Source organism: Anser cygnoides, chromosome 3 (assembly GCF_040182565.1).
Source record: "Anser cygnoides isolate HZ-2024a breed goose chromosome 3, Taihu_goose_T2T_genome, whole genome shotgun sequence".
Taxonomy (NCBI): Eukaryota; Metazoa; Chordata; class Aves; order Anseriformes; family Anatidae; genus Anser; species Anser cygnoides.
The window spans coordinates 46,352-73,168 of NC_089875.1; the positions used below are offsets into that span (position 1 = coordinate 46,352).

The following is a 26,817-nucleotide window of genomic DNA, read 5'->3' on the forward strand; positions in this document are numbered from 1 at the left end:
TGAGTATTCGCCCAGAGACAGACCAGATGTCTTTCCCAAAAGAGTCAGGACAATGTATTATTGCACTGTTGGACCACCATGTTAGCTACCATCACTAATTGCCAGGCAGGACAGCTCCAGGCCAAACACACACATGAAAAGGCACACTACAAACATCATGAACAAAACATGGGAAAAGAATTACTTTTCATGAATTACTTTTTCAAGAATTACTTTTACATGTCGTCTCAGGGAGGAAGTAACTACCCTGAGCAACGTGCCCTTACCCACTAGGAAGCTGAGCGGCAATGTGAAAAACTACATTTCCCGGCATGCCTCGGAAACCAACATGGCCGGCAGGAAGCTCAAAACCCAAAGACCACAACTCCCGGCATGCTGCGGGGCACGAAGCCTGGCAGTTGCTACAGCGCATGCGCATCTCCTCCGTCTGCAGTACCTCCCTTTCGCCAGCAGGTGGGAGCAGAGAGCCACGCGTCACCGCAGCGCCTCTTCGCCTACAGCACCGCTCGCTGTTCGGCCACCAGGTGACACCAGGCGCCGCCGCGCCACCCCGCTCCATGCATGGGCGGAAACAGAACGGCAGGCACGGCTTCCCAGGCCGTGTGCTCGTTAAGGGAAGCGGCGGGAGCCGCGTGGAACACCACACAAGAACGGCAAGAAAAAGCACCCCGCTCCACTGGCACAGAGGAAGTAACTGCCCATCCTAAAAGGCCCCGTGCTGAGCGGCAACGTGAAACTACAGTTCGCAGCATGCTCTGGAAACCAATGTGGCCGATCAAAAGCCCGGAGCCCAAAGACCACAACTCCCGGCATGCTGTGGGGCAAGACGCTCCCAGCCACCTGACCCAGCTGACACCCCGCCCCAGAGTCAAACCCGTGCTTTCTGATCCGCCGCCTACTATCCCAGCCAAGGGTCCTGCAGGACCCAGCCGCCCCAACACCCTTCCCTCCCCTCTGCCACGGACGCCCAGGCCCTCCCTCACCTGCTGCTCCGCAGCAGCCACAGCCCAGGTCACGCTCGCCAATCACTCCCTCTGTGCAGACCAGCCCCAGCACACCTGGCCCAGGGAGCAAAGACAGCACAGGCCTACCCCCACCATTGCTGCCCTTGCCCCCCCCCCGCCTGCAGCCTCCCCAGCAGGGTGCCCCCCACACCCAGATCGCTTGTCTGTGTCCATTGGCTCCCCCACGGACAATAAACACGGGGCCAACACCCCAGCCCCTGCCCCCTCCACACCCAGGAACCTGCACCTAGCAGCACGGCCACAGCCACTTACAGTGTCCACAAACACAGAGGGCAGCACAAGCCGGAAAGCAAACTTTATTAAACTCTTACGCAGGACTCCTGGGAGGGAGACTGCGGCAGAACTCCCTGCCCAGACATTCTCCCCTTCCCCTGGGGGGCTGCGGGGCTCAGGCATCCAGCAGGTCCATCCGTCCGTCTCAGCATCCATGCCCTGGGGAACAGCTGCCTCCTGCAGAAATGGGCTGTGAGGCACAGGAGGTCTTAAAAGGAAAAGGGCACAAGTGGGATACAAGCAGCAGGAGAGGAACTGGGTGGACAGACAGACAGCAAGGCAGAGGGACAGAAGAACCACCCGGCGGACAGGGAGCGGGACAGGGGTGATCGACAGGGTTGGACAGAGAGTCCAACAGAGGCACAATTGCGACAGCCAGGACGACCGAGAGTAATAGCAGTTTTACTGACATCAGACAGCATTAGTTTGGGATGAAATCGGAGTTTTGGTTTTTGGATCAGAGATGACTCTGTTGAACAGTCTCTGCCTTTCCAGTATTTGAAAGGAAAAGGCATGAGGATAAGCACACAAGTATGAAGCTATTATTACCAACAGAGATGCTGGAAGTAGGCTTCTCCATATCGCTTTTGGTACTTGTGGAGTAATTGCCTTAAGTAACTAGGCAAATTAAACTAATATTCACATTTTAAAGAAAATGTGCAGCATTGAAAAAGCTTTCAGGGTGCAGGGTAGCTGCGCTACCTAAGCGTTCCCTAGGCCTCCAACTTTACATGCTATTGCACTAGGGGAACTTGGTGTGCTGACTCTAAGGAACAGTACAGAGCACAGAGCAGAGTGGAGACACCACGGATAGGCTCTGTGATGAGACGGGGACCTGATGCTCTTATGCGCACCAAGACTGATAAGCTGCATGTTTACCATCCTTGTGAGAAAAATCTCAAATAATTTTCTTCAGACAGGATCTTCTGTGAGGCTATTTTATTCGTGATTGCAATGGCGGGCGTCATGTCAATCAGGAACGCATTTTAGTAAACAAATCATAACCTTTTATTCCCTATTACCCGACGCCTGATCACCTCCCCTGTTTCCTCATTGGCTAAGTACTACAGGTTCACAAGCAACTCGACGCTCCTCTATACCATGTATGTACAATTTTTCTGTTTTTTCAACCCTTTAATTTCTCCTTTCTTACGTTTTGAGAACTTGTGATCTTTGTTTTACTGTTCTCACACTGCTCATCTTGTTTTTCTCAAGCTTCTACCTTATTTTGGAACAGTGAGGCCTTCTACTGTCCACTTATCTACAGGTGACCCATTCGGTGATAAACTGGAGCTGATTGATACAGCGGTGCACTAAGGGTTAAGAAGAAGGTTACTCACAGGCATAGAGTGGTAACCAGGCTAGAGTAAGAGAAAGTGGGAACCAGCAAGAAGTAGCTAGGCTCGCACGGGCCTATAGAGGGCTATGCATGATCAAAAGGAATGCACTAATCAGAAGTCTGTAACTACGCACGCTAGCTGCGTGCAGTGCATGTAGCTGGTTCAGAAAGCTATATAATATCTGGCATTGGAACAATAAAGGGTCTCCATTTCTCAACTATCTTGGAGTCTGTGTCCTCATTCCCTTCACTTATCTACTTAGCATTTCTCTTTATTATGACTACACGATTACCTTGGAATACAGAAAAGTAATTCTCTACTGCAAAAACACAACTTTGTTTCTCACACCCTGAGCCAACCACCTGTCATGGTTTTGACGGAACGTTGTACTCTAGTGAACTTTTGCTCATTATATCATCACTATAATACCAAAACACACCTCCATCCCAAAAGCTCCATGCCTCCAAGCTGCGACCACCCCTCACTGAGCACACGCTCTGAATTTCTCAGACCCCTATAGCTTTAAACGAAAGCAAGAAAACTTTACAAATCATAACCAAGATATGCCTGACTAGAGTCACTCAAGCTCCACCTAAAAGGGACAGAAAATAATCACAGAATCATAGAATATCCCGAATTGGAAGGGATCCACAAGGATCATCGAGCCCAACTCCCGGCATCACACAGGTCAACCCAAAAATTCAGACCATATGACTAAGTGCACAGTCCAAATGCTTCTTAAACTCCGGCACACTTGGTGAAGCGACTACCGCCCTGGGGAGACTGTTCCAGTGCTCAACAACCCTCTCAGTGAAGAACCTCTTCCTGATGTCTAGCCTGAACCTCTCCTGCTGCAGGTTGACACCATTCCCACGGGTCCTATCACTGGTCTCTAAAGAGAACAGATTGGTGGATAATGTAAATTGGCTTAAGTGAAAGGGGATGTTAGGGAAGATACCATCACGAAGGATACCTTTCTGACTTCGGGGATCAGTCGACAGGCTGAGCCTCTCTTCCCCCCCGCACTGGGATGTCGTGGGGTAAGATTTGAATGCTTGGTTGTACCAGGCGTCTCCGTAGAAACTCAGAAATCTCTAGAGCCTTTGTGCCTTTTAATGCGTTAATAGCCAGGACGACTACCTGTGTATTTCATGGGTGCTCGCTTGCTTTTGCGGACAGTGAATTTATCGCCGGCAATTCCAAAGAACCTGTGTCCCTGTTGCTGTAATAAACTGCCCTTCGTTGCATTGTTCCTAGCCGTGACAGTTCTCATTGAACACAACTAGAGCGAGGGTGTGCTACGTTATTGGTGAATCCGTGACCGTGGTAGTTCAGTACCCCGAATCCGACCAGACCCGTAACAGTTAGTCAGCTACACCCCTTAACACGATAGTATTTCATAGGGAAAAACATTAAGCCTAAGATTTCTCATCCCTAAGGCCTTAGGGGGGCAGGCCGAGAAGGAACCAGAGATGCTTAGTATGTCTCCTGAGAATCGCAGCTTACAGTTACTCCACATCTTCTGGTCTCACGGGATGAGGCAGAGGTATAATTAATTCCTTCTCCATCTCTCTGGAAAGAGTTTTCCTCCTATCTGTGACAAAGGAGAAAAATGTTATGGTCGTGGAAGTCGTTATACAAAGCCACACTCAGTGAATTCACTATTACAGTTAAGATCGTTTTTAATCGAAAACACCTCAGCAGCAGTGTTACCACTGCAAACATAGCGCTGCACAAAAATTCAACTCAAGATGAAAGGATCAAAGGAAAGGGCGAGCTAAAAGGACAAATGACGTGACCGAAGGCATCTGCAACAACCATCTGGTAGATGGTTGTCCACAGCCCTTGGATTCCATGGTCGTCTTTCCTGCCAAATGAATCCTGGAAGAACAAGAAAAGATACACAACATGTCCACAAAAACTTTTGGGGAGGCTACTGAAAAGAAAAACAAAAAAAACAGAAACAGCATGCAGCTAGTACGTCAGTTTTGTTAACAGAGTAACATTAACATACTAGAAATTTCCACATTCTATGTAGCCCCAAGGTGGTGCTGGGTACATCCACTGATATTAAAGGGGTGGCACAATGTAAGAGATAGTTAATAGACAAGGTACACCTGAGGTGCACAGATTGCATATTCCATGCGATAAAAAAGGCACAGCTTGGCACCCAGTTTGGATCAGCTTGCGTTTGAGTCTGCTGATACGTGAGTATATACAGCAAGCAGACAAGTCTTTTACTCCACAGACTCAGTTTCATTTATGTATATACATACATATGTGTATGTATCTCTCTCTCTCTCTCTATATATATATATAGATAAACAAACAAACATTGGGAACTTCATAACCACTTGAGTAACAATCACTAGCTATGCCTACGCTGAAAGCCAGGACTATGCCTAAGTGATTAAGTGAACACAGACTCTTATCTGTGAAATGCTGAAAATGCCCCATAACCACTGGGGGGCTTATGCACAGTGTACATAATTTTTACGCAAACATGCATCTTAATACACAAAGAGGAGGGGCGAGGCGGACAAAGGTTTTAGGGACGCGTCAAGACCAGAACAGCCACTGGGCAATCGCTCAGATGTGCAAAGCTCAGCTAAAACCTGCACAAATCCACCGAAAGAAGGAGGCTACCTACTTGTCTGCTTAAAATAACCTCTACAAAGAACGTATTACAAAATCAAAAACGAAACCATCATCCAGCAAAGCAAATGTCTGGAGTACAATGGGCTAAAACTGACAGCTGAGGTTTGATTCTTTAGCAATTTCAAAGGTCTTCAGATCCTACCTGACTTCTCGTGCATGGTGGCGTTGCAGCACAGAAATGAGGGGAGCGGGAAGATCGCAACAAGCCAAACGCGGTGCTGAGCTCCTACAGGAGCTGGTGGGATAGCACTGACAAGAGTGAGACAGGCTGTCAGCCTTCTGCACGAGCTGAAGAAGAGGAGCGCAAGTGTCCGAAGAAGCTGTTTCTTCTCATACTTCATTTAATACACACCGTCTTTAAATCCAGGGCGTCTTCTTAGGGAAGAGATAAAGAAGTAGAGTTAGCGGCTCCAAGGACACTTCAGGATCTTAGTTCTTTCTATAGTTAGCTGCTATCCACAAAACCAAACCAGTTAAAATTGAGAGTTACATTAAAAATTCTTGATAATAACAAAAGTATAGGATTTAAAAAAAAAAGACATGCACAGAAAAGAGGTTAAATTATCTCATTCGTTTCTCAATTCCGCCACAAACTCTACGCTCAGCTCCTCTTAACTCACTCACCCCACTTACCCATCCAAACACAGGGCAGATGCAGCAGTTCTCATCATTCTTGGTAAAAAGACAACATTTTCATGTTTGCTGTCAAATATCATCTCTTTCCAGCACAATTTCCTGCAAGCTATGCTAACTCCTCCAGGCTTTTTAATATATGCTAGAAACTTCACTGTTTTATCTTAATGACCATCTCGGTGGAAGTCGCCGAGCTGCTATCTTTGATTCTGCTGTCTTCACAAATACAAATAAAACAGTACTTCAGCAACAATCTATGACAACTAGGCAATACATGCATCTACCTCTTACATAAGAAAGGAAAGAATTTGTAGACAACATCCAGAAAGTATTACCTTGTTAGATATCAGAGTGGTGGGGCAGAATGACAATGCTACACAAGACTGTACTTACACTCCTGGGATTGCACAGGTTTGCTGGAATACAAAAAAAATAAAGTAAGGTCACTATGCGGAACAAGTTCACTCACTCCATTATTACTGTGAATGACAAGAATATTTCAGTAAGCGTTCTTTTAAACCCATGGAAATTTTCAGATTTATGTCAATTTGGCTTCATGAAAACTGAAACTTGCAGTGCAAAGATCATTTATAAAAGCTGTAGCAGGTGAGCTTTTTAGGCACGGATTTTGTCACCTTTTTGGGTAATGTTCGTCTCTCTCCCTCATTACCCCCCTTCCCTCCCCTCCCCCCCCCCCCAAAAAAAAAAAACAAGAAAAAAGATTAAAGACCACAAACTGAGACTTCTCGGAGGTATGACTCCATTTTTCACCTTATACACACAGTTTCTTCGCTATGCTAAACTTTCACAATGACTGTATAATAGAGTCTTACTAATATTGTTTCTGTCTGTGAGTTTGATACTACTTCCCCAGGTTGGATGAAACAAGCATTTTTCATTGTGACGGACATCAAAACAAATAATGTCTCTTGTCAGCTATGGAGTCCTGCTGGCAGTATCACCAGCTCACACAGAATCCCATCTAGTTTTTGGGGTCCACCCCATCTATCCTCAGCAGTGGGAAGTTCTTCCAGAAGCAAACAGACTGTTATTCGTTCCTCAATGGAGCTGAGGCTCTGTAAGGCTTTGCTTTTTTCTTCCGTCACTCCCTCTTCTATTTCCAAGCTTTAACTTAAAAGCTAAGCTTGTGGGGCTGGGGGGAATCCCCAAATCAAATCCCAGCCCCAACACCCCATAGTCCCCTACTCTCAGGCCCAGCAATCTACAAATGCACACAATGCTACAGACTGTGGTGGGCAGGTCCTTCAGGGCAGGGATGTCGTCATCTTTTCAGGTGACGTTCAGCTCCCTGAAAGGGCTGAAATACCACATCCATACTCACTTCCCCTACTTGATTCGCACAGGTGTAGTCAGAGGAACAGGGCCACACCAGCACTCCCTGCTCACAAAGCTCACTGCCTACCTCCAGGTTTGCATCATTTCCTTGTATTACTGTTAATTCTGACACATTTCTGCTATAAAAGCATATCTCAGTGGCATTAAACAACCAAACGCGTGGACTGTGCTGTCTGCAGTATTTTATCCCACACACTCCAGTTACTTAATCAGCTGTTGAGCCCGTGCCTCGAGCAAGCATTTTGCTGGGTAACCATCTCCTAGTCTTGAGGGGACACGTGAGAATGATTTTTTCTTGGATAGTATTTACTTCAAATACTCCTGCCAGGCCAGTTTAAGGAATCCACAAATTCCACAGGAGAGAGGCTTTCCTAAATTGATTCTGTCTTTCTGATAATTTGCTCAATGGAGCATTTCTCCCTTCGGTATTTCTGGGGTAATGACAACAACTTGGATTTCAGAGAAGCAAGGTTTGAAAGGATAGGTAGTATCTTGAAATAGATCAGATTTCAGGAGTACAATCTCAATACATTCCAAAACCTAAATTCCACAATGCTGCTTCTGCAATCTGAGGGACAAACTCTTCTGCCACAGATGGGCAGGGATATCAGACCAGAGCATAGGAACACTTCAGGAGTCAGCAGAAGTGGTAACGAGAGCTGCATCCCTCTGTGATAGATACCTGTGTCCGAACAAGCTTTCCTTCCGCTCACAGAGGAAAAGAGCTGGCGTCCTACAAAACGTCTCGCGTCTACCACTTTGGAGTGTTCTCAGTCAGCTTGTCTGTACTTCAACTTCCCTTTGAAGGAAGTAGCAAAGTACATAAAAACCTCCTTCCGGTAGCTCGGCACTGACCTGCAAGTCAGCACCAGGAGAAGGGCTGTGTCACACTTCGGCCCGGAGAAGAGAAGGCTCTGGGGAGACCTCATTACTACCTTTAAACACGTATAGTGGACTTACAAAAGAGACAGGCAAGGACTTGTTACCAGGGCCTGTAGCGACAAGGCAAGACAAGTTTTAAACTGAAGGAAGATAGATTTAGATTGAACAAAAGGAAGAAGTTCTTCTCAATGAGGGTAGTAAGACACTGAAACAGGCTGCCCAGAGAAGTTGTAGAGGCCTCATTACTGGAGGTACTCAAAGCTGGGCTGGATGGGGCTTTGAGCAACCTGACCTAGTGCAAGACGCCACTGATCGAGGCAGGGGGGATGGACTAGATGATCTTTAAGCGTCCCTTCCAACCCAAACCACTCTACGATTACGTGAAAGGAATTGCCTCCCAAGTCATTCTTGACTGACTACAATTAGCATTCTGGAAAGCCCTGCAAGCACTTGTTCATTATTTCTAGGGTAATTCTTAAAGCTGAAGCAGGACAAAGTTTTGTCAACAAAAGCCTTTTGGGAGACTACTGAAAAGAAAACCAAGCCAAACCAAAGAAAACAGAAACAGCAAGTGGCTATTACATCAGTTTTGTTAACAAAGTAACATTAACGTACTAGGAATTTCCACGTTCTTTACCCTCCACCTTTAAAAAGTCACCCAATACTGTCAGTGTTCACCATTAGCATTCTTTAAAACTTTCACATGGACATCTGAGAAAAACATTCCAAGTCCCTGTCATCGAGGGAGAAGAGGAAAAAAAATAGGGATGAGGGGGAAAGAAGCACAGCCATTCCTTTCCTCGGTAAGGTGAGCAAAAAGCTCAGGCGCTCAGCAAGAACATTCTTTGAAAGATAAAACAGAAGAAACTGCAGGTTATTTAACCTCAGCTTGTCCTGGTTTCAGCTAGTATAGGATTAATTTTCCTCCTAGTAGCTGGTAGGGTGCTATGTTTTGGATTAGGATGAGAAGAGCGCTGATAACATGCTGATGTTTTAATTGTTGCAGAGCAGTGTTTACACCAGGCCAAGGACTTTCCGGCTTCTCGCTCTGTCCTGCCAGCGAGCAGGCTGGGGGTACAGCAGGAGCTGGGAGGGGATAGACCCAGGACAGCTGACCCGAACTGGCCAAAGGGGTATTCCATACCATCTGACGTCATGCTAAACAATATATAGGGGTGGCTGGCCTGGGTGGGGGGCCGGCTGCTCGGGGATAGGCTGGGCATCGGTCAGCAGGTGGTGAGCAATTGCATTGCGCATCACTTGTTTGTGCACATTATTAGTAGTAGTACTATTATCATCATTATTATTATTTTCCTGTTTTTATAAGCTGTCTTTATCTCAACCCACAGGCTTCACTTTCCCGTTTCTCTCCCCCATCCCAGAGAGGGAGGGGGGAGGGCAAGCCAACGGCTATGTGGTGCTTAGCTGCCAGCTACGTTAAACCACAACATGGCTATAGAGTCACATGTATTTGTGCCTGCTCATTTATTCATCTGCCAGTTTATTTTGCTACAGACCGTAGAAACTGCAAGGTTACCACCTTTTGTAACCGATGGGATCTTCGGTAGGAATAGCTGTCTAAAAGAGCCAACAAAATCCTGTTCACCAACAGCCATTTGAACTTTCGTCGTCTAAAAATAGTCCTACAAACATTCCCCGGGATGCTCAACTTCAGCATCTTTCCATTCAACTTGAGGCAGAACAAGCCCTTACCCTGAACATCTTCATCTGGCTCTCCTCTGCTAGCAGAGTAGTACTCTGATACTGACCAGTACGTGCTGCAGCCTACTCGCTTACGTGTATTTACTGCGATCTGGTTCGATATGCTCACAGAGAAACCAATGAAAAATCCACCCTTTCTTTCAGAAAAAAAATAATAATAAAATAACTACGACACGGTAAGGAAAAAAAGCTGAACATGCGGTCCTTTACCAACGGGCAGATCCAACATCAGCACAAGGAGTTTTTGGTCATGTGAGCAATCACCTACACCAGCCATCAGGACAAGCCAAACGCACGCACATGAGACTCCACTTAAAAAACATGTAAAGTTCCTTTATAGCTTATGGAAGTAACAACCTACATCTTAGATGCGGTTAGGCTGCATCGGTTTAGGGACTGCCTCCGTCCAAAAAAAAAAAAAAAATCCTCCAATCTGTTCATCCGTTCACAGTTATGCAAATTCAATCAGGCCTTTGAGCCTGAGGTGCAGGAAAGTTACTAGAGCACACCTGGATTTCACCCGGAGGTCGCTGCGACTTACCCGGACAGCTGGGACAGACGGGCTGCTCTTTCTCCTGGGAAACCTGCGACTGCAGCACGCCAGCTGCAGCTTTCCTCCCTTCAGCTGCCGCGCCACCTTCGCTCGGCGACAAACCCCGCGGGGATCCCAGCGGCGGGGAGCTGCTTCTGCCCTGGTGAGCCGCAGGGAAAGGAGAGAGCCGGCCGTCAGCGCGCGGGGGGAGGAAAACCTCCGAGGCGCAGCCCGACGATCGAGCGCAGCGAGGACCCGCGCCCGGCCGCCGCAGCCCCCACCCCTCCCGGCCCGACGCTCCGGGGAAGCGCCCCCGAAGGCTCTCGCTCGCCTCACCGCCGGCAGCCGCGCTCGCAGCCAGCGGCAACCTGCGCCTCCCGGCGCGCACGGCCCGGCCCCGGCCCCGGCCCCGGCTCGGGGAAAGACCGGCCGCGCGCCACAGAACTACAGCTCCCAGCATGCCGCGGGACGGAGCAGTCCATCCGCCCCAGAGGGGAGTCGGCCAAGCGCACGCAGCCGCCCCCCCCCCCCCCCGCCGCCCTCTCTGCGCCCGCCCGCCCCCCCCCCCGCGCCGCTTCGCCCCCCTCTCCCCCAGCCCTCCGAAGCCCCGCGCAGTGCAGACCCCGCCGCACGCCCGCTCCGCTCCGCTCCGGCGCCGCCCCCGCCCCGCACAAGGGCCGTTTCCGCAGAAGCCGCCGACCGCGTGGCGCCCCAACCGCCCGCCGCCTCGCCCCCTCCCGGCCCGGCCCGACCCGGCCCGGGGCGGCGCCGACCACCAACCTCGTTGCGGCACCGCGCCGCGGCGGCCCGGCCCGGCCCGACAGCTTCCGCCCATAGTGCCGGCAAGCCCTGCACGGCACCTCCGCCCTGCGTTCCTCCGAGCCGATCACGGAGCGTTTCCGCCCTGAGTTAAGGCTAGCCGTGACGCCACTTCCGCCCTCACTGTCCAGCCAATCACGGCGCCGCTTCCCTGTGGGAAGGCGACCCTGAGGCTGCCCCCGTGCTGCCTTTTTATTTATTTATTTATTTATTTATTTTTAAAGAAGGCGCGGGTGTTCTTGGTCCTCTCTCGTCAAGTCTGTCTGCGAGAAACGTCTCAAATAATTTTCTTGACACGCGATCTTCTCTGAGGCTATTTTATTCGCGGTTGCAGTGGCGGGCGTCCTGCCGATCAGGAGCGCATTGCAGTAAGCACAGCATCAACTTTTAGTCCCTGTTCCCCGACACCTGATCCCCTCCCCTGTATGTACCATGTATGTACAATCTTACTTCTTTTTCAACCCTTTAATTTCTCCCTTCTTATTTCCTTTTTTTTTTTTTTTTTTCCCTTTCTTATGTTTCAGGAACCTGTGATCTTTGTTTTACCGTGCCCACGCTGCTCAACCTGTTTTTCCTCAAGCTTCTGCCTTATTTCGGAACAGTGAGGCCGCCTACTGTCCGCTTACCCACGTGGCGTTTCTCCTCATTATGACTGCACAACTACCTCGGAATACAGAAAATTAGTTCTCTACTGCAAAAACACAACTTAGTTTCTCACAGCTCCCTCCTCTCCTTTCCTTACTCCTACTGTTGTTTTTGCACCTCTTCACGTACCGCGCTCTTGAGTTTCTCCAACGTTAAGGCGCAATAGTCTTCTTCGGATGTCACGGGGGATGGGAGGCGTACAATGCCATTATTTTTACAATACCAACAAATAGTGGTTTGAGCCAATTCTGTTCAGGTAACCACGAAGTTAGTTTCTCCCAAATGTTTCTAAATGCCCAGGAACTGTCACATTGAGCTACTCTATGTAGGATCTTTCCCCCCCCACGCCCCCCAGTATACCTTTTTTTCCCCCCAAATATCAGTCAAATCCGTCCCGTTTGATCTACATCTATACAGCAACTAGCATTAATTACAGTGCACGCTCCTCCTTATGAGGTTATTAATGAATCGAATACTATTCGATTCTACGGTGCTATTTTTGCAAACTTATCAAACTTATTTTCTAGTTCTTCAGTTATAGCGGAGATATTTGCAATAGCTTTTTCTAATTCACCCACCCCTCACCGAGGTAAAAACCACCTTGCAAAGCTGTGAAATACTAGAGAATTTTACTAGAGAATTGTCTGGAGTCCGCTTAATCCTGCGTGTGGTCTCAAGGGGGCTTTGGCTTTGTGGGTCTTCAATAATAGTCACGTTTGGAATTACTGCCTCCAGGGTGCAAGCTCCCTTCCATCCCAGGGGCAACACCTTCCTGGCTTTATTGCCACGTAGCCAGTACCACCTCTCGCCATTTGGGACAGGCCATCCAGGTGCAGGATTCTCACGTCGCATCTGGCACGCGCTATGTATATTAGCGTTCCTGTGGCTACCATATTTGGTGCAGCGTGGATTATTCCCTGCGTGGATAATTCCACACCCAGGGTCAGTACTATCGCCCCCTGAGTTTCTATCACTGTTGTTTAAAAGGCACCTTCGATAACGCGGTATATTGTAGCCAGGATTACGCGCAGGGAGCGTGAGAAACACTCCGTAGCCAGTAGCTTAGGCTCAGGCGAGGATCTCAGTGAAGTAGTAATTTATTCGCGATCGCAATGGCACGCGTCCCACAAGCAGGAGCGCGCCTACTAGTCACACAGTATGGTTTGTGTACTTTCTTTCTCGACGACCGGGACCCTCCCCTGTTTCCCCACTGACTGGGTATTCCGGGTTCACAACCTATCCGACGCTTCACAGACACTACGTGGCCTTCAGTTGCCGGCCTGTTCAATTTCAAATTTCTTTTGACTTTTTTACTGTTTGAAGCGGTAATGTTTCTTCACTGATCTGACTTGACGCCGTGATTTTCACCTAGCTGCTCTGAGGGGTCCGGTTGTCTGCATTTTACAAGGTTGTCCGTTAAGCTTTCTTATCACTGCGAGCCTATCTCAACACCGCATTCCTTCCCTCTAAACAACGTAACTCTGCAAAAACAACATTTTTATTCCCACAATTCCCCCCTTTTCTTCTTTATAAACTGTTGATTTTTGCAAAACTTTTCTCTGCGGTGTAATTTGGTAGATCTCTTCCTCTTCTTCACCTTCTTTGCTTTCCATCCCCTCTAATATCATCGCCTTACGTGAGTAAGGTGGTGGCTCCACGGTCATTTGTTTCAACAGCGCAGTTTCAGTGAGCCGCTGTACTAGTCCTTTTACACAGGGGATAATGCAACAACCAAGGGCCGTCAAAACTCCTGCCACTACGATCAAGGATACAGATACGGACGCCACGGTCCCTTTCCATCTAGCCAACCAAAACTGCGAACTTCCCGTGACGGAAGGGCCCGGTCCTAATTACTCTGCCAATTCACTGCCAGGCGCCGGAAGCCCCTGCAACGCCCCGCTTGCTGCGCCACCCTCCGCGCCACTACTGCCGGCCATTGAAGCGCAGCGGCGCTCACTCACCCTCGCACACACGCACCCCCTCCCGCGCCCACCACCCCCACCTCACGGCCGCTGCTCCACCGCCCGCCCCCGCCCTCCCGGGGCTAAACCCGCCGCCCTCGCCCACTCTCGGGCGCTCCGCTCGCAGCCGCGACCCCCGAGCGCCCCGCCGCCGCGTCGCCGGGGCCTCCCAGCGGCCCCTTCGGGCCCCCGCGCGCCCGATTCGCTCGGCCCCGCGCGGAATTTGCATGCCCCGCCCCCGGCACCGCCTCTCCCTCCCCGCGGCTCGCCGCCCGCGTGCCCCGCCCACCGAGCCCCTGCGCCCGACCTCCGCTCCGCGCTGATTGGCGCAGCTCGGCCTCCTCTGGGCGTTCGCCCCGCCCCTTCGCCCGCCCGCCCTCCCTCCCCTCCCCTCCCCTCCGGCGTGATTTGCATGCCCCGCCCCTCTCCCCGGAGCCGCGCCGCCGCCCGCCGCCTCATTGGCCGGGGCCCCGGGCCGCCCGCCCCGGCGGCACCGAGCAGCGCCGCGGGACCTGCGCGCGGCCGGCCGGGCCGGGCCGCTCTCGTCGGCAAGGAAGGCCCGGGCGGCCGGCCGGGCGCGGCAGAAGGGGGAGCGGAGCCGCCGCACGAGGAGGGGCTGCGAGCGCTGAGCGCGCTCGGGCCGGAGGGGAGACGCTTTGTCTGCTCCGGGAGCCGGGAGGAGACGCGACCGGGACGGCGACCCGAGCTGGCCGCGAAGGGGCGTCCGGAACTGGGAAGGACGGCCGGGGGGCGGCTGCTGCTCAGGAACCGGCCGGGCAACCGGACACGCGCGCGGCGGTAGCTTTGCGTGTGCGTACACGCTGTTGTCGTTACTTTCTCTTAATTTGCTGTCCTATTAAACTGTCTTTATCTCAACGCGCACGCTTTACCCACCCCACCCCCGATTCTCCCGCCTTTCCCGGAGGGGGGGGACTCAGGCGGCGAGGAAACGGCTGCGCGGCGCTGAGCTGAGCTGTGCGGCAGGTTGAAGCTCGGCAGCCGGAGAGGCTCCCGCTGCCCCGGCATCGCGGCCAGACCCCGTCGCCTTCCCCTCCCCCGACAGCTGAAGCTGTTCTGTGTTATGTAGCCCCGCTACATAACCTGCTCCCGTAAAGCTGGCAAGCGCCGTGTGCTCGGGGTGCGCGCTACTCCGTGCCCGGGGCGGCACCGGCACCGCGCCTCGGCGGCCCGACCCGGCCGCTGCCGCCCATAGTGCCGGCAAGCCCTGCACGGCACCTCCGCCCTGGGTTCCTCCGAGCCAATCACGGAGCGTTTCCGCCCTGAGTTAAGGCTAGCCGTGACGCCGCTTCCGCCCTGGGTTCCCAGCCAATCCCGGAATGCTCCTGCCCTCACTGACGGCTCGCTCGGACACCGCATCCGCCCTCAGGGTCCAGCCAATCACGGAGCCGTTTTGGCCCTCGGTGAGGGCACGCCCTGACGTCACTTCCGCCCCCGGTTCCCTCCCACGTAACGGGTCTCAAGGCAGTTCGTTCCCTTTAAACAATAACGGAGCGCGGCTGTGCTTCAGAACGATTGCATTTCTTGAAATCTCTAGGAAGCAGTCCGTGAAATGTGATCTCGGACCCTCGCCTTTTAAGCATCAGAGGCAAACGTGCTATCTGTAGATGCTCCTTAGAAGCTAAACTGTCAGTCTGCAATTGTTTTACCTTTACTGCAACTCAGGACCGCACTCGGAGCGCGGACTCAATGCTGTGTGTGCTGTCTCCAGCTAGCTGTCAGGCACACGCTGCTCCACGGAGAAGTCAAATTTCCTCTGAAATTGCTTACCCAAACCAGTATGGGACGCAATAGGAAACTAGGGAGGAAGCAACCTCTCCTCTGCACTCAGAGTCCGTCCTGCCGTCAGCTACAGCATGGGACAGAAACCGTATTATTCAGATGCGGAGGTATCAAAGATGATCCTCTGAAGTCGCATCGGAGAACTTGAGGCTGGGGGCTGGCAGGAAGAAAAGTAACTAATAAGACAAGCCATCCTAAGTCTGTAAAAAAAAAAAAATAGAAAAAAGGAAAAAATAGAAATAGAAAAAAAATAGAAAAAAAAGAAAAAGGTCAGGGGGTGGGAAGGCAGTAAGAATCAGCCTGATAAAAGGTTTACAAATGAGATGAAGAAGAAGAGGAGAAGGGGAGAGATTGTCTATGCAAGGCAAGAGACCCAGGAGGCAAAGGCTGAAGTCTAGGCAGGCAGACTAGAATGTGACGAGGAAACATGCTGGCTTTCTATGAAGAACAGAGCTAGCAGCAAGGAAGTAATAATGCCAGACGAGGGAGACTAGTGCCTTTTCCTTTCACGTGAACATACTCCCTTCACTAGAGCCTACTCCCCTTCAGTATGAAACGAGGACCAACGCTCACAAAATTCAGTTATAAAATAGGAAGCTGCCCTTTGGCAGTCTCTTTCTAAGTGCCCATACCCATCACTTGCTCCTCAAACACTTGCTCATATGTTAGAGAAATGCTCAATCAGTCTTGCTAAAAATACTAGCAGTGAGAGCCTAGACTCATCGCTCCACAAGCGAGTGAAAGCAATCATTCTGCCTCGGTGCAAACATGCAGTATCAGTATGGGACAGACCACTCACAGCCTAGAGCTTCTACTTTCTGTGCTAATTTTTTTTTAGCATATATTCTTAACAGTTGCGATTTGCTATTAGCAATCTATATCAAACATTTGATGTTTAATGGTAGCCTGCAACTCAGCTGCGTTCGGCATGGACAGGAAAGTGCTCATTGGTAGGAACCTCATAAATTGCAAGTTAAGCAGGGAACCTACGTTATAAGACACGTGCAGAAACCGCAGCACCTGAACGTAAGCTAACTCCTTCTCTACGCTGGGTATCAAAAACCAACCCTGAATAACTCTCGACATTGCAGAAGCAAGTCCCAAGAATGTGCCCGTAGAGGAAAAAAAATTGGGATGGCAACAGAATTCATTTCAGAAGAGTCTTTTGAGGCAAGACTTCTTGCAGCCTTCCAGTAACTCACCAACAGAAATACACTTTTGTTATCAAAGATCTCTCTGCATTACAGTTTGCGACGTGCCAGTTTCACACATTTTCTAACCCAAGACCAGCTTCTCGATGCACCCCTCGAACGCAAGAGAACGGATTTAGTCTATGCTGCCTGAACTGTACTTTCCTCGGTCAGAAGGTAACATGGTTCGTTCCGGAAAGCATCATTTTTCAGTAACAACCTTCCCCACAGGGGCCAAACATCACGTTAACCAGCCCAGGAGATACTCATGCTATTTCATACATGACGATAACAGGGCAGATACTTGCTATATTCAATTCCTAAAGCGAGCCTCCTTTGGCAAAAGAAAACGCTATTTATTTATTTATTTAGATTTTTATTTTTTTTTTTTAAACAATGCCGTGGGTTGCTGTTTTCAAAGGCCTCTCTGTCTTCTCTGATGAAGACATCTCTCATGTAATTATGGAAGCTGCAGCTGTTTCCACTGACAAGCTCTCAAAGTCCTGGGCTCACTAACCTGTGACAGCCGTAATATCCAATTGCAGGTGACGGAATATTCTAGTTCTGCTCATTTCCTTTGAGGCCCAGAAAAGCTCATGACAACAGGAGTACCATGAAAGGACCCATAATATTACCTTTATTTTCAGCTTCTTCTAAGTCCTTCTCGTTTGCCAAGAGAATTTCTTCTCTCTGATCAGGTAACAAGTCAGCAAGACGATAATCAATCTCCGCTCTCTGAAAGAGAAAAGTTTCTCAACTGCATCCTTATATGAAGTCCGTGGTGTTTGACATCTGGCTCACTTCAGCTCATTTCTACTGACACATCTTCTCGCCGTCTTGACTCCCTGGATGCTTGGAGCCAGCTGATTTTTTCCAGGACCCATTTGTGTTATAAACCTGTATTTTAAGGCTTGCCACGTGTTCCCAACCTTAAAGAGTGAGCACATACTGTTCTCTCACCTGCTCAGGCTGCAGAGCTGCCAGGGTCCTGCCACCAGCTCGAGCCCTTTCACCCTGCTGCTCTGCTGGAGGGCCTGCCAAAACAAACAAACAAACAAAACACAACCACAAGACACGCAGACAAAGGTTACAGCCCATGTGGGAGGAAACGAACGCTAACCTTTCATCTTCCAACTCTTTACTCAAAGCAGGAAAACAGGTACGGTCCTAATAGACATATCAAAGAAATTCACTGTATGCCAGAACAGGAAAATCTGTATCAGATACCAAAATGCTGCCACGGTCCCCGAGCACAGCCCTTTTCAAGGCATCACGGAGATTCAGCAAGATCATCCAGGTCATAGGGGACAAACAAGCTCGTATCAAAGCTGCACACAGCTTGTATCAAAAAGACTTGACAAAGAGCAAAAGAATACAAGGACGGCTAAATCTCAGGGCGTAGGAGAAAACTGAAAACAGGGAGGCATCCTTTGAAAAAGTTTAATTAGACAACTAACGAAAAGAGAAAAGATTGCAAAACAACACGGGAATGTACAAACAGCGCTGGAAGCCAAAAGCGGCCTGAGTAACAGCTTGCAGAATAGCTGCTCTCTCAACGCCTCTCCCTGTGCACACTGAAGGGTTCCTACAGAAGAAAGGTTTTCTTCTTGGCGTGGATATCAAAGAACCTGTCTCAAACTGAAACGATACAGAACAAGTTTTGAAACAGAAGCAGAAGTAACAAGTCAAAAGGCTCACGCAGCATTTCACTAAGGAGTTCTCAAGTAGCTCACGGATAAGCTACGTTTTCATTTTTAACTCTCTTGAAATTGTCTGTAGGACAGATGACTTGAAATGTGACTAATAGGCCCGGACTTCTATTTCAGAAGCGTCCTACAGAAATTGCCAGAGCAGGAATTCCCACGTTAAGGAAAATAACAGGAGGTAAGAAAAGAACTAGCGGACACTTGATTAAGAAGACTTAATTAAGGAGCGTTAAAACAGCTTTTTAAAGCGAGGTCATACTTTATAAAGTAGAGCGTATTTTCGTGTTCTTTGAAAAAAAGTGACACACGCGAGGAGATAAGAGTTCATTTTAAAAAGGTACCTGACTATTTCAAGCGTGTTTTGGAAGACAGAAGACAAAAGAAAGAATGGGAGTAACCACGTTCCATGGTAGAGGAAGGGTCGCAGTAAGATTTCACCTTTACTTTTGCTGTTCACCATACTTGTAATCGTCTGAGACGTGGGGTTACAAGATGAAAAGCTTTATAGCTGATACAAATTTATTGCAGTAGGACAAAGTGAAAAGCGCTGATATCGCACTTTTTCCCAGAAAGGAACTTCTCGGAAAAGGAGCTAAGTTTCCTGGTGGACGCCAACTTGAACACGAAACAGCAATGTGCCTTTGCTGCAAAAGCAGCTGAGGGTATCCTGGGTGGCATTAGGCAAAGTATTGCCAGCAGGTCAAGAAAGGCGATCCTCCGCCTCTGCTCAGGAACGGTGAGGCCGCACCTGGAGTGCTGGGCCTGGGCCTCCCAGTACAGGAGGGACCTGGACACACTGCAAAGAGTCCAACGGAGGGCCACGAGGACGGTAAGGGACTGAAGCACCTTTCCTATGAGGACAGGCTGGGAGAGCTGGGACCGTTCGGCCTGGAGAAGAGGAGGCTTGGAGGGGATCTCATCGATGTCTGTAAATACACGAAGGGAGGGTGGAAGGAAGACAAAGCCAGACTTTTCTAACTGGTACCCAAGGAACAAAAAAGGAGGCAACAGACACAGGCCGAAACATAGGATGTTCCCCTCCTGTGGTTTCCTGAACATCAGTAAATACTTTTTCGCTGTGAGGGTGACTGAGCACTAGCGTAGGCTGCCCAGGGAGGTCGTGGAGTCACGGTCTTTGTGAGGTTTCAAAACCTGTCTGGACGTGGTCCTGGAAAACCAGATCTGGGTGGCTCTGCTTGAGCAGGGGTGTTGGACCGGGTGACCTCTGGAGGTCCTTCCGACCTCAACCAGCCTGTGATTCCTTTGCAGCCGCTATGCAACCAAATAGCAAGCACAATTCAAAGCAGATAAACGTGAAGAAATGCAGAGGCAAAAGGGGAAATCAGGCCTCGGTACTGCACATAATCCTATGAAAACATCACCCCAATGCTCATCAGCGTCGAAGAGCAACTTACACGTTTAAGCTTTTGGAAAAGGCCTAGGAAAGGCAACAAGAAACATCACCAGTCTGATCAAAACTCAAAGTTAGCCTTGCTATCTCATAAACTGAAGGTTCATTTGCATCTTGGATGCTACACAGAATTTTATTTTTGCCTATCTTAAAAAGGTCACAGTAGAATAAAAACAGTTTCAGCCAAGAGAAACAGGGATCGCCAAACTTTTGGAACAGTTTCTGTAGAAAAGGACTAAGAAAAAACCTTTTTCATGTGACAAAGAGACGATGAGGGAAAAGACGATGTCTCATATCATAGAAGTTGAACAGAGATCGATCACCCGTGTTCTCTTTCCATACAGAAGGCGGGGGCATCAAAAGCTAGCAGGAAGCAAACTTCAACGCTCCTCCTGCCCACAAACACACACAAAATAAAGGAAGCAGTTCTCCACATAGTGCTAGCTCCAGAGTTTACGCACAATACCTAGTTAAGGCTCGTGACTGCTGTGACCCACGGATGCTAAGTGTTTACATGGGTTCAAAGGATATGGCCGATTTTTACAAGAAACACATTAAGCGTTTTTATACTCAAAGGCATTGGCTTGTCTTAAAGTGCAAGTCACAAGTATCGCTCTATACTCGTTCCATTCTGCTAAGACCACCGATCTTTGGTCTGACTTTCTGCGGCCCTTGTTACATTGTCACAGCAACACAGAGGCAGGAAAACATTCCTGCATACGGTAACAAAAGACCGAGTCATTAAAAGAACTTACGACAAAAACCCAAACTACACACTATCTTAGTTCAGCCGTACATTCTATATGCACGCTTTCACCCTGGAATCTTCAATAATAGATGATAACCTCTAAGACTAAAAGCAATACAAATTCTACCCAGTTCTTTGAATGCAAGTCTGATGCAGCAAGTCATCAGCTGGAAGGAACCCGAGCAGAGGATTCAAGATGTTCTATTCCAACATTAAAAGTTACCTTTCAAAAGCCGTTTGTCAAGCAGAGCGTAGTTTCCCATTTGTTGAACAGGCAGGCCTAGCCAAATTTTGACCCTAAACTTCCAGGAAATCTCTACAGCTCCCAATGTACATGTTACTTCCGTACTCACCTGCAGGTTTTACCTCTGAAAAAAAAGTTCCAACTTTCTTCCCTTCCACAACACCTGTGATGACACGACCCGAGATCTTTGGGTGGGTTCCACTTGCAATCACTGCAGAGGTGCCTCCTTGGAGGGCCCACAGAGCTGCTTTCACCTGCGATGAAGGATAGAGCCAGTTCCCGAAAATGCATTTGTTATTTGAATCCCCATGCTCAACACGAATTCTTGCTCCACTTTGATCACTTACGTTTCCCACCTGGGATTTGGTTCCAAACATCACCGATTGTTGGTCTCCTGGGTAGGATATGTCAGTGAGCTTTGCATCATCGGATCCAGGAGGGCTGTCAAAGAGTCCTGAAATGAATAATAAAAAATTGTTAATGTTACATATCTTCTGTTCCAAAGCTCACCAGGGAAAAATAACTAAAGCCTTTGAGGCTAAAAACCTGTATTCCACTCTACAGGATTCAAAACTTCCACTGAACCCTCCTTTTGTGGAACTGAAAGGATGAAACACTAACATGCAGGCTCAAGATGCGTAACTTCACCGGAATTGTAGCTAGTGTGAGGAAACAGAATATCCACATGCTGAATAGTATCACGTACGCTGGGAAGTACCCACACTTCAGTGAGGTTAGAGAGAAAACCGGAAAGAAGTTTCCAGCTTTTATACGGTTCAGAATCAGGGCTGACACACAAGAGTGCACAACTGAACAAAGGACAGTCCTCTTCACCTAAAATCTCAGATGATATTCCCAAATGCTGTGTTGTACACTGATAAACCGGGCAACTTAGAAATATGTATAAAGGCTAACTATTGAGTTCTGCAAAGAAAGGACACAAGACTATAGACACACACTTATTCATTTTAAATAAATATTGTACTTTTATTTAACTATGTTCTGAGTTGAGCGATACTTCTGTTTACCTAACATGTAAACCCTAAACTCTACCGCCAAACTTCCCAGAAGTTCTATGCGAACAAACACGTCACAGATTAAAGCGCACAAGTGAAGAGTACCTGAACTCTTCCTTTACAGCTTGGGAAGGAAAGGACACTTCTTTCCATAAAGAAGATACCACAGCAAATGAATAAGCTGTGAGGAAATGGGAGCGGTGTTTTCGTTTGTTTTTTATTTTTATTTTTTTATAAGTTGTTTGGACTACCATTTTTGTTATTTTTTTTTCCTGAGGCAGTCATTTCAACTAGAATCAACCATGAAATCCATCTGAAACAGCTGGAAGAAATTGTGGTTATGAAAAGCCAACCTCCTTCCTTCTCGGGGCCTACAATATGGACCAAAGTCCAGAAGCCACCGAAGGAAACACGTCTGGAGATGATAAAAAGAGTACGTGATTTTGTTGATGGCCTGGTGTGAAACTGTACCTACCACCTTCCTCTTTCCAGAAAAGTACCTTCGACATCAACAGGTGACAGACTTCACGGCAGCACAGCTCACAAGACTAGACCACTATCAGCCACACGTCTGGGAGACAGAAAAGCTAGCAAGCTCCAGGTATCTGGAAAGCAATATCCAGGACATGTAAAGTACCCATAAATCACTGAAAGACAGAATCCACTGCCGGAAGAAGCAAACGATTGTAGAATAGCGTTCGGCTTATATGCAGGGAAAGACTATGTATTTAGAATCAGGAGCGTTACTCATGACTATATACAATTCCGAGGAGCTAGCAGAAGTACCGTAGCGTCCACACAGGGCGTGCCTTCCAATCCTTTTACCGGCTTTGTTGCCCTCCTCTGTACGCTTTCAGGGATCTTAACGTTCTTTTTATATTGTAGAGCCCAGAATCGCACACAATATCGAAGGAGAGGCTTCGCCAACGCTAAATACAGTGGGAGAATCACCTCTTTTGACCAGCTGCCTACACTGTGTTTAATATATCCCAAAATGCTAGACGATAACCCGTGCTTCTGAATCCTCTAGCTATCTTCCCAGGGCCCTGAAATTTATTTTGATTGAACACAGACTTCTTGCTGCAACTTTGTTGGTACCCACGTGAAAGAGCAGGAGTAGGGAATAATCTGAAGTTTGAACTAAGCTCGTAAGCTCGCTAGCAATGTCCCTGATCCAAGCCCCAGGCAGGTAGAAAAGCTCTCGGTAAAGATGGTCTGGTCTGCAGATGGGAGCCTCTGTTCCCTTCAGAAGGCAGTCACCTGTGACTATAACCTGGCACTATTTCTTCACAACGCTGGCCTTGATCTCTCGATCACTCTACAATTCCACGAAAGGAATTGCCTCCCAAGTCGTTCTTGACTGACCACAACTAGCGTTCCATAAAGCCCTGCAAGCACTTGTTCATTACTTCTAGGATAATTCTTAAAGCTGAAGCAGGACAAAGTTTTGTCCACAAAGGCCTTCGGGGAGACTTCTGAAAGGAAAACCAGGCCAAACCAAAAAACTAGGAACAGCAAGCGGCGTGTACGTCGGTTTTGCTAACAGAGTAACACTAACGTACTAGAAATTTCCACGTTCTTTGCCCTCTACCTTGAAAGTGTCACCCAATTCTGTCAGTGTTCACCATCAGCTTCTTTTTTTTTTTTTTTTTAAATTTTCACATGGACATCTGAGAAAAACATTTCGAGTCCCCGTCATCGAGGGAGGAGAGGAGAGGAAAAAAAAAGAAAAAGAGAGGGGGGTGGGGAAGAAGCACAGCCATTCCTTTCCTCAGTAATGTGAGCAAAAAGCTCAGGCGCTCGGCAACAACAGAATCATAGAATATCCTGAGTTGGAAGGGACCACCGAGGATCATCGTTAAGGACCACCGAGTCAAACAACGCGCTTTGAAAGACAAAACACAGAAGAACCTGCACGTTATTTAATCTCAGCTGTAGAGTCACGTGTATTTGTACCCGCTCATTTCTTCACCTGCCGGTTTATTGTGCTACAGACGTTACAGAACACACAAACTGCAAGGTTACTCCTACCTTTTGTAACCGATGCGACCTTTGGTAGGGCTAGCCGTCTAAGAGAGCCACCAAAATCCCCTTCACGCCTGGATTTCACCCGGAGGTCGCTGCGACTTACCCGGACAGCTGGGACAGACGGGCTGCTCTTTCTCCTGGGAAACCTGCGACTGCAGCACGCCAGCTGCAGCTTTCCTCCCTTCAGCTGCCGCGCCACCTTCGCTCGGCGACAAACCCCGCGGGGGTCCCAGCGGCGGGGAGCTGCTTCTGCCCTGGTGAGCCGCAGGGAAAGGAGAGAGCCGGCCGTCAGCGCGCGGGGGGAGGAAAACCTCCGAGGCGCAGCCCGACGATCGAGCGCAGCGAGGACCCGCGCCCGGCCGCCGCAGCCCCCACCCCTCCCGGCCCGACGCTCCGGGGAAGCGCCCCCGAAGGCTCTCGCTCGCCTCACCGCCGGCAGCCGCGCTCGCAGCCAGCGGCAACCTGCGCCTCCCGGCGCGCACGGCCCGGCCCCGGCCCCGGCCCCGGCTCGGGGAAAGACCGGCCGCGCGCCACAGAACTACAGCTCCCAGCATGCCGCGGGACGGAGCAGTCCATCCGCCCCAGAGGGGAGTCGGCCAAGCGCACGCAGCCGCCCCCCCCCCCCCCCGCCGCCCTCTCTGCGCCCGCCCGCCCCCCCCCCCCGCGCCGCTTCGCCCCCCTCTCCCCCAGCCCTCCGAAGCCCCGCGCAGTGCAGACCCCGCCGCACGCCCGCTCCGCTCCGCTCCGGCGCCGCCCCCGCCCCGCACAAGGGCCGTTTCCGCAGAAGCCGCCGACCGCGTGGCGCCCCAACCGCCCGCCGCCTCGCCCCCTCCCGGCCCGGCCCGACCCGGCCCGGGGCGGCGCCGACCACCAACCTCGTTGCGGCACCGCGCCGCGGCGGCCCGGCCCGGCCCGACAGCTTCCGCCCATAGTGCCGGCAAGCCCTGCACGGCACCTCCGCCCTGCGTTCCTCCGAGCCGATCACGGAGCGTTTCCGCCCTGAGTTAAGGCTAGCCGTGACGCCACTTCCGCCCTCACTGTCCAGCCAATCACGGCGCCGCTTCCCTGTGGGAAGGCGACCCTGAGGCTGCCCCCGTGCTGCCTTTTTATTTATTTATTTATTTATTTATTTTTAAAGAAGGCGCGGGTGTTCTTGGTCCTCTCTCGTCAAGTCTGTCTGCGAGAAACGTCTCAAATAATTTTCTTGACACGCGATCTTCTCTGAGGCTATTTTATTCGCGGTTGCAGTGGCGGGCGTCCTGCCGATCAGGAGCGCATTGCAGTAAGCACAGCATCAACTTTTAGTCCCTGTTCCCCGACACCTGATCCCCTCCCCTGTATGTACCATGTATGTACAATCTTACTTCTTTTTCAACCCTTTAATTTCTCCCTTCTTATTTCCTTTTTTTTTTTTTTTTTCCCTTTCTTATGTTTCAGGAACCTGTGATCTTTGTTTTACCGTGCCCACGCTGCTCAACCTGTTTTTCCTCAAGCTTCTGCCTTATTTCGGAACAGTGAGGCCGCCTACTGTCCGCTTACCCACGTGGCGTTTCTCCTCATTATGACTGCACAACTACCTCGGAATACAGAAAATTAGTTCTCTACTGCAAAAACACAACTTAGTTTCTCACAGCTCCCTCCTCTCCTTTCCTTACTCCTACTGTTGTTTTTGCACCTCTTCACGTACCGCGCTCTTGAGTTTCTCCAACGTTAAGGCGCAATAGTCTTCTTCGGATGTCACGGGGGATGGGAGGCGTACAATGCCATTATTTTTACAATACCAACAAATAGTGGTTTGAGCCAATTCTGTTCAGGTAACCACGAAGTTAGTTTCTCCCAAATGTTTCTAAATGCCCAGGAACTGTCACATTGAGCTACTCTATGTAGGATCTTTCCCCCCCCACGCCCCCCAGTATACCTTTTTTTCCCCCCAAATATCAGTCAAATCCGTCCCGTTTGATCTACATCTATACAGCAACTAGCATTAATTACAGTGCACGCTCCTCCTTATGAGGTTATTAATGAATCGAATACTATTCGATTCTACGGTGCTATTTTTGCAAACTTATCAAACTTATTTTCTAGTTCTTCAGTTATAGCGGAGATATTTGCAATAGCTTTTTCTAATTCACCCACCCCTCACCGAGGTAAAAACCACCTTGCAAAGCTGTGAAATACTAGAGAATTTTACTAGAGAATTGTCTGGAGTCCGCTTAATCCTGCGTGTGGTCTCAAGGGGGCTTTGGCTTTGTGGGTCTTCAATAATAGTCACGTTTGGAATTACTGCCTCCAGGGTGCAAGCTCCCTTCCATCCCAGGGGCAACACCTTCCTGGCTTTATTGCCACGTAGCCAGTACCACCTCTCGCCATTTGGGACAGGCCATCCAGGTGCAGGATTCTCACGTCGCATCTGGCACGCGCTATGTATATTAGCGTTCCTGTGGCTACCATATTTGGTGCAGCGTGGATTATTCCCTGCGTGGATAATTCCACACCCAGGGTCAGTACTATCGCCCCCTGAGTTTCTATCACTGTTGTTTAAAAGGCACCTTCGATAACGCGGTATATTGTAGCCAGGATTACGCGCAGGGAGCGTGAGAAACACTCCGTAGCCAGTAGCTTAGGCTCAGGCGAGGATCTCAGTGAAGTAGTAATTTATTCGCGATCGCAATGGCACGCGTCCCACAAGCAGGAGCGCGCCTACTAGTCACACAGTATGGTTTGTGTACTTTCTTTCTCGACGACCGGGACCCTCCCCTGTTTCCCCACTGACTGGGTATTCCGGGTTCACAACCTATGCGACGCTTCACAGACACTACGTGGCCTTC

General features: G+C 49.6%; 1 protein-coding gene and 2 long non-coding RNA genes across 3 annotated transcripts; 1 reads left to right on the forward strand and 2 right to left on the reverse strand.

Moving 5' to 3' along the window:
- Positions 1-1,303: 1,303 nt before the first annotated feature.
- LOC136790291 (delta-1-pyrroline-5-carboxylate synthase-like) lies at positions 1,304-24,985 on the reverse strand. Its single transcript, XM_066993275.1, has 7 exons — positions 24,865-24,985; positions 24,093-24,243; positions 21,293-21,399; positions 21,055-21,199; positions 17,797-17,870; positions 17,472-17,571; positions 1,304-1,506 (listed from the first exon to the last, which is right to left on the reverse strand). Exons 3-7 carry the CDS (start codon positions 21,320-21,322, stop codon positions 1,325-1,327), a joined length of 531 nt encoding a protein of 176 aa, XP_066849376.1. The 5' UTR covers positions 21,323-21,399; positions 24,093-24,243; positions 24,865-24,985; the 3' UTR covers positions 1,304-1,324.
- Positions 5,755-10,869, reverse strand: LOC136790293 (uncharacterized). The gene is made up of 3 exons (XR_010829880.1): positions 10,431-10,869; positions 6,265-6,345; positions 5,755-6,145 (listed from the first exon to the last, which is right to left on the reverse strand). It is a non-coding gene; the product is annotated as an uncharacterized lncRNA (long non-coding RNA).
- LOC136790296 (uncharacterized) lies at positions 11,207-11,959 on the forward strand. Its single transcript, XR_010829883.1, has 2 exons — positions 11,207-11,608; positions 11,765-11,959. It is a non-coding gene; the product is annotated as an uncharacterized lncRNA (long non-coding RNA).
- Positions 24,986-26,817: the final 1,832 nt, after the last annotated feature.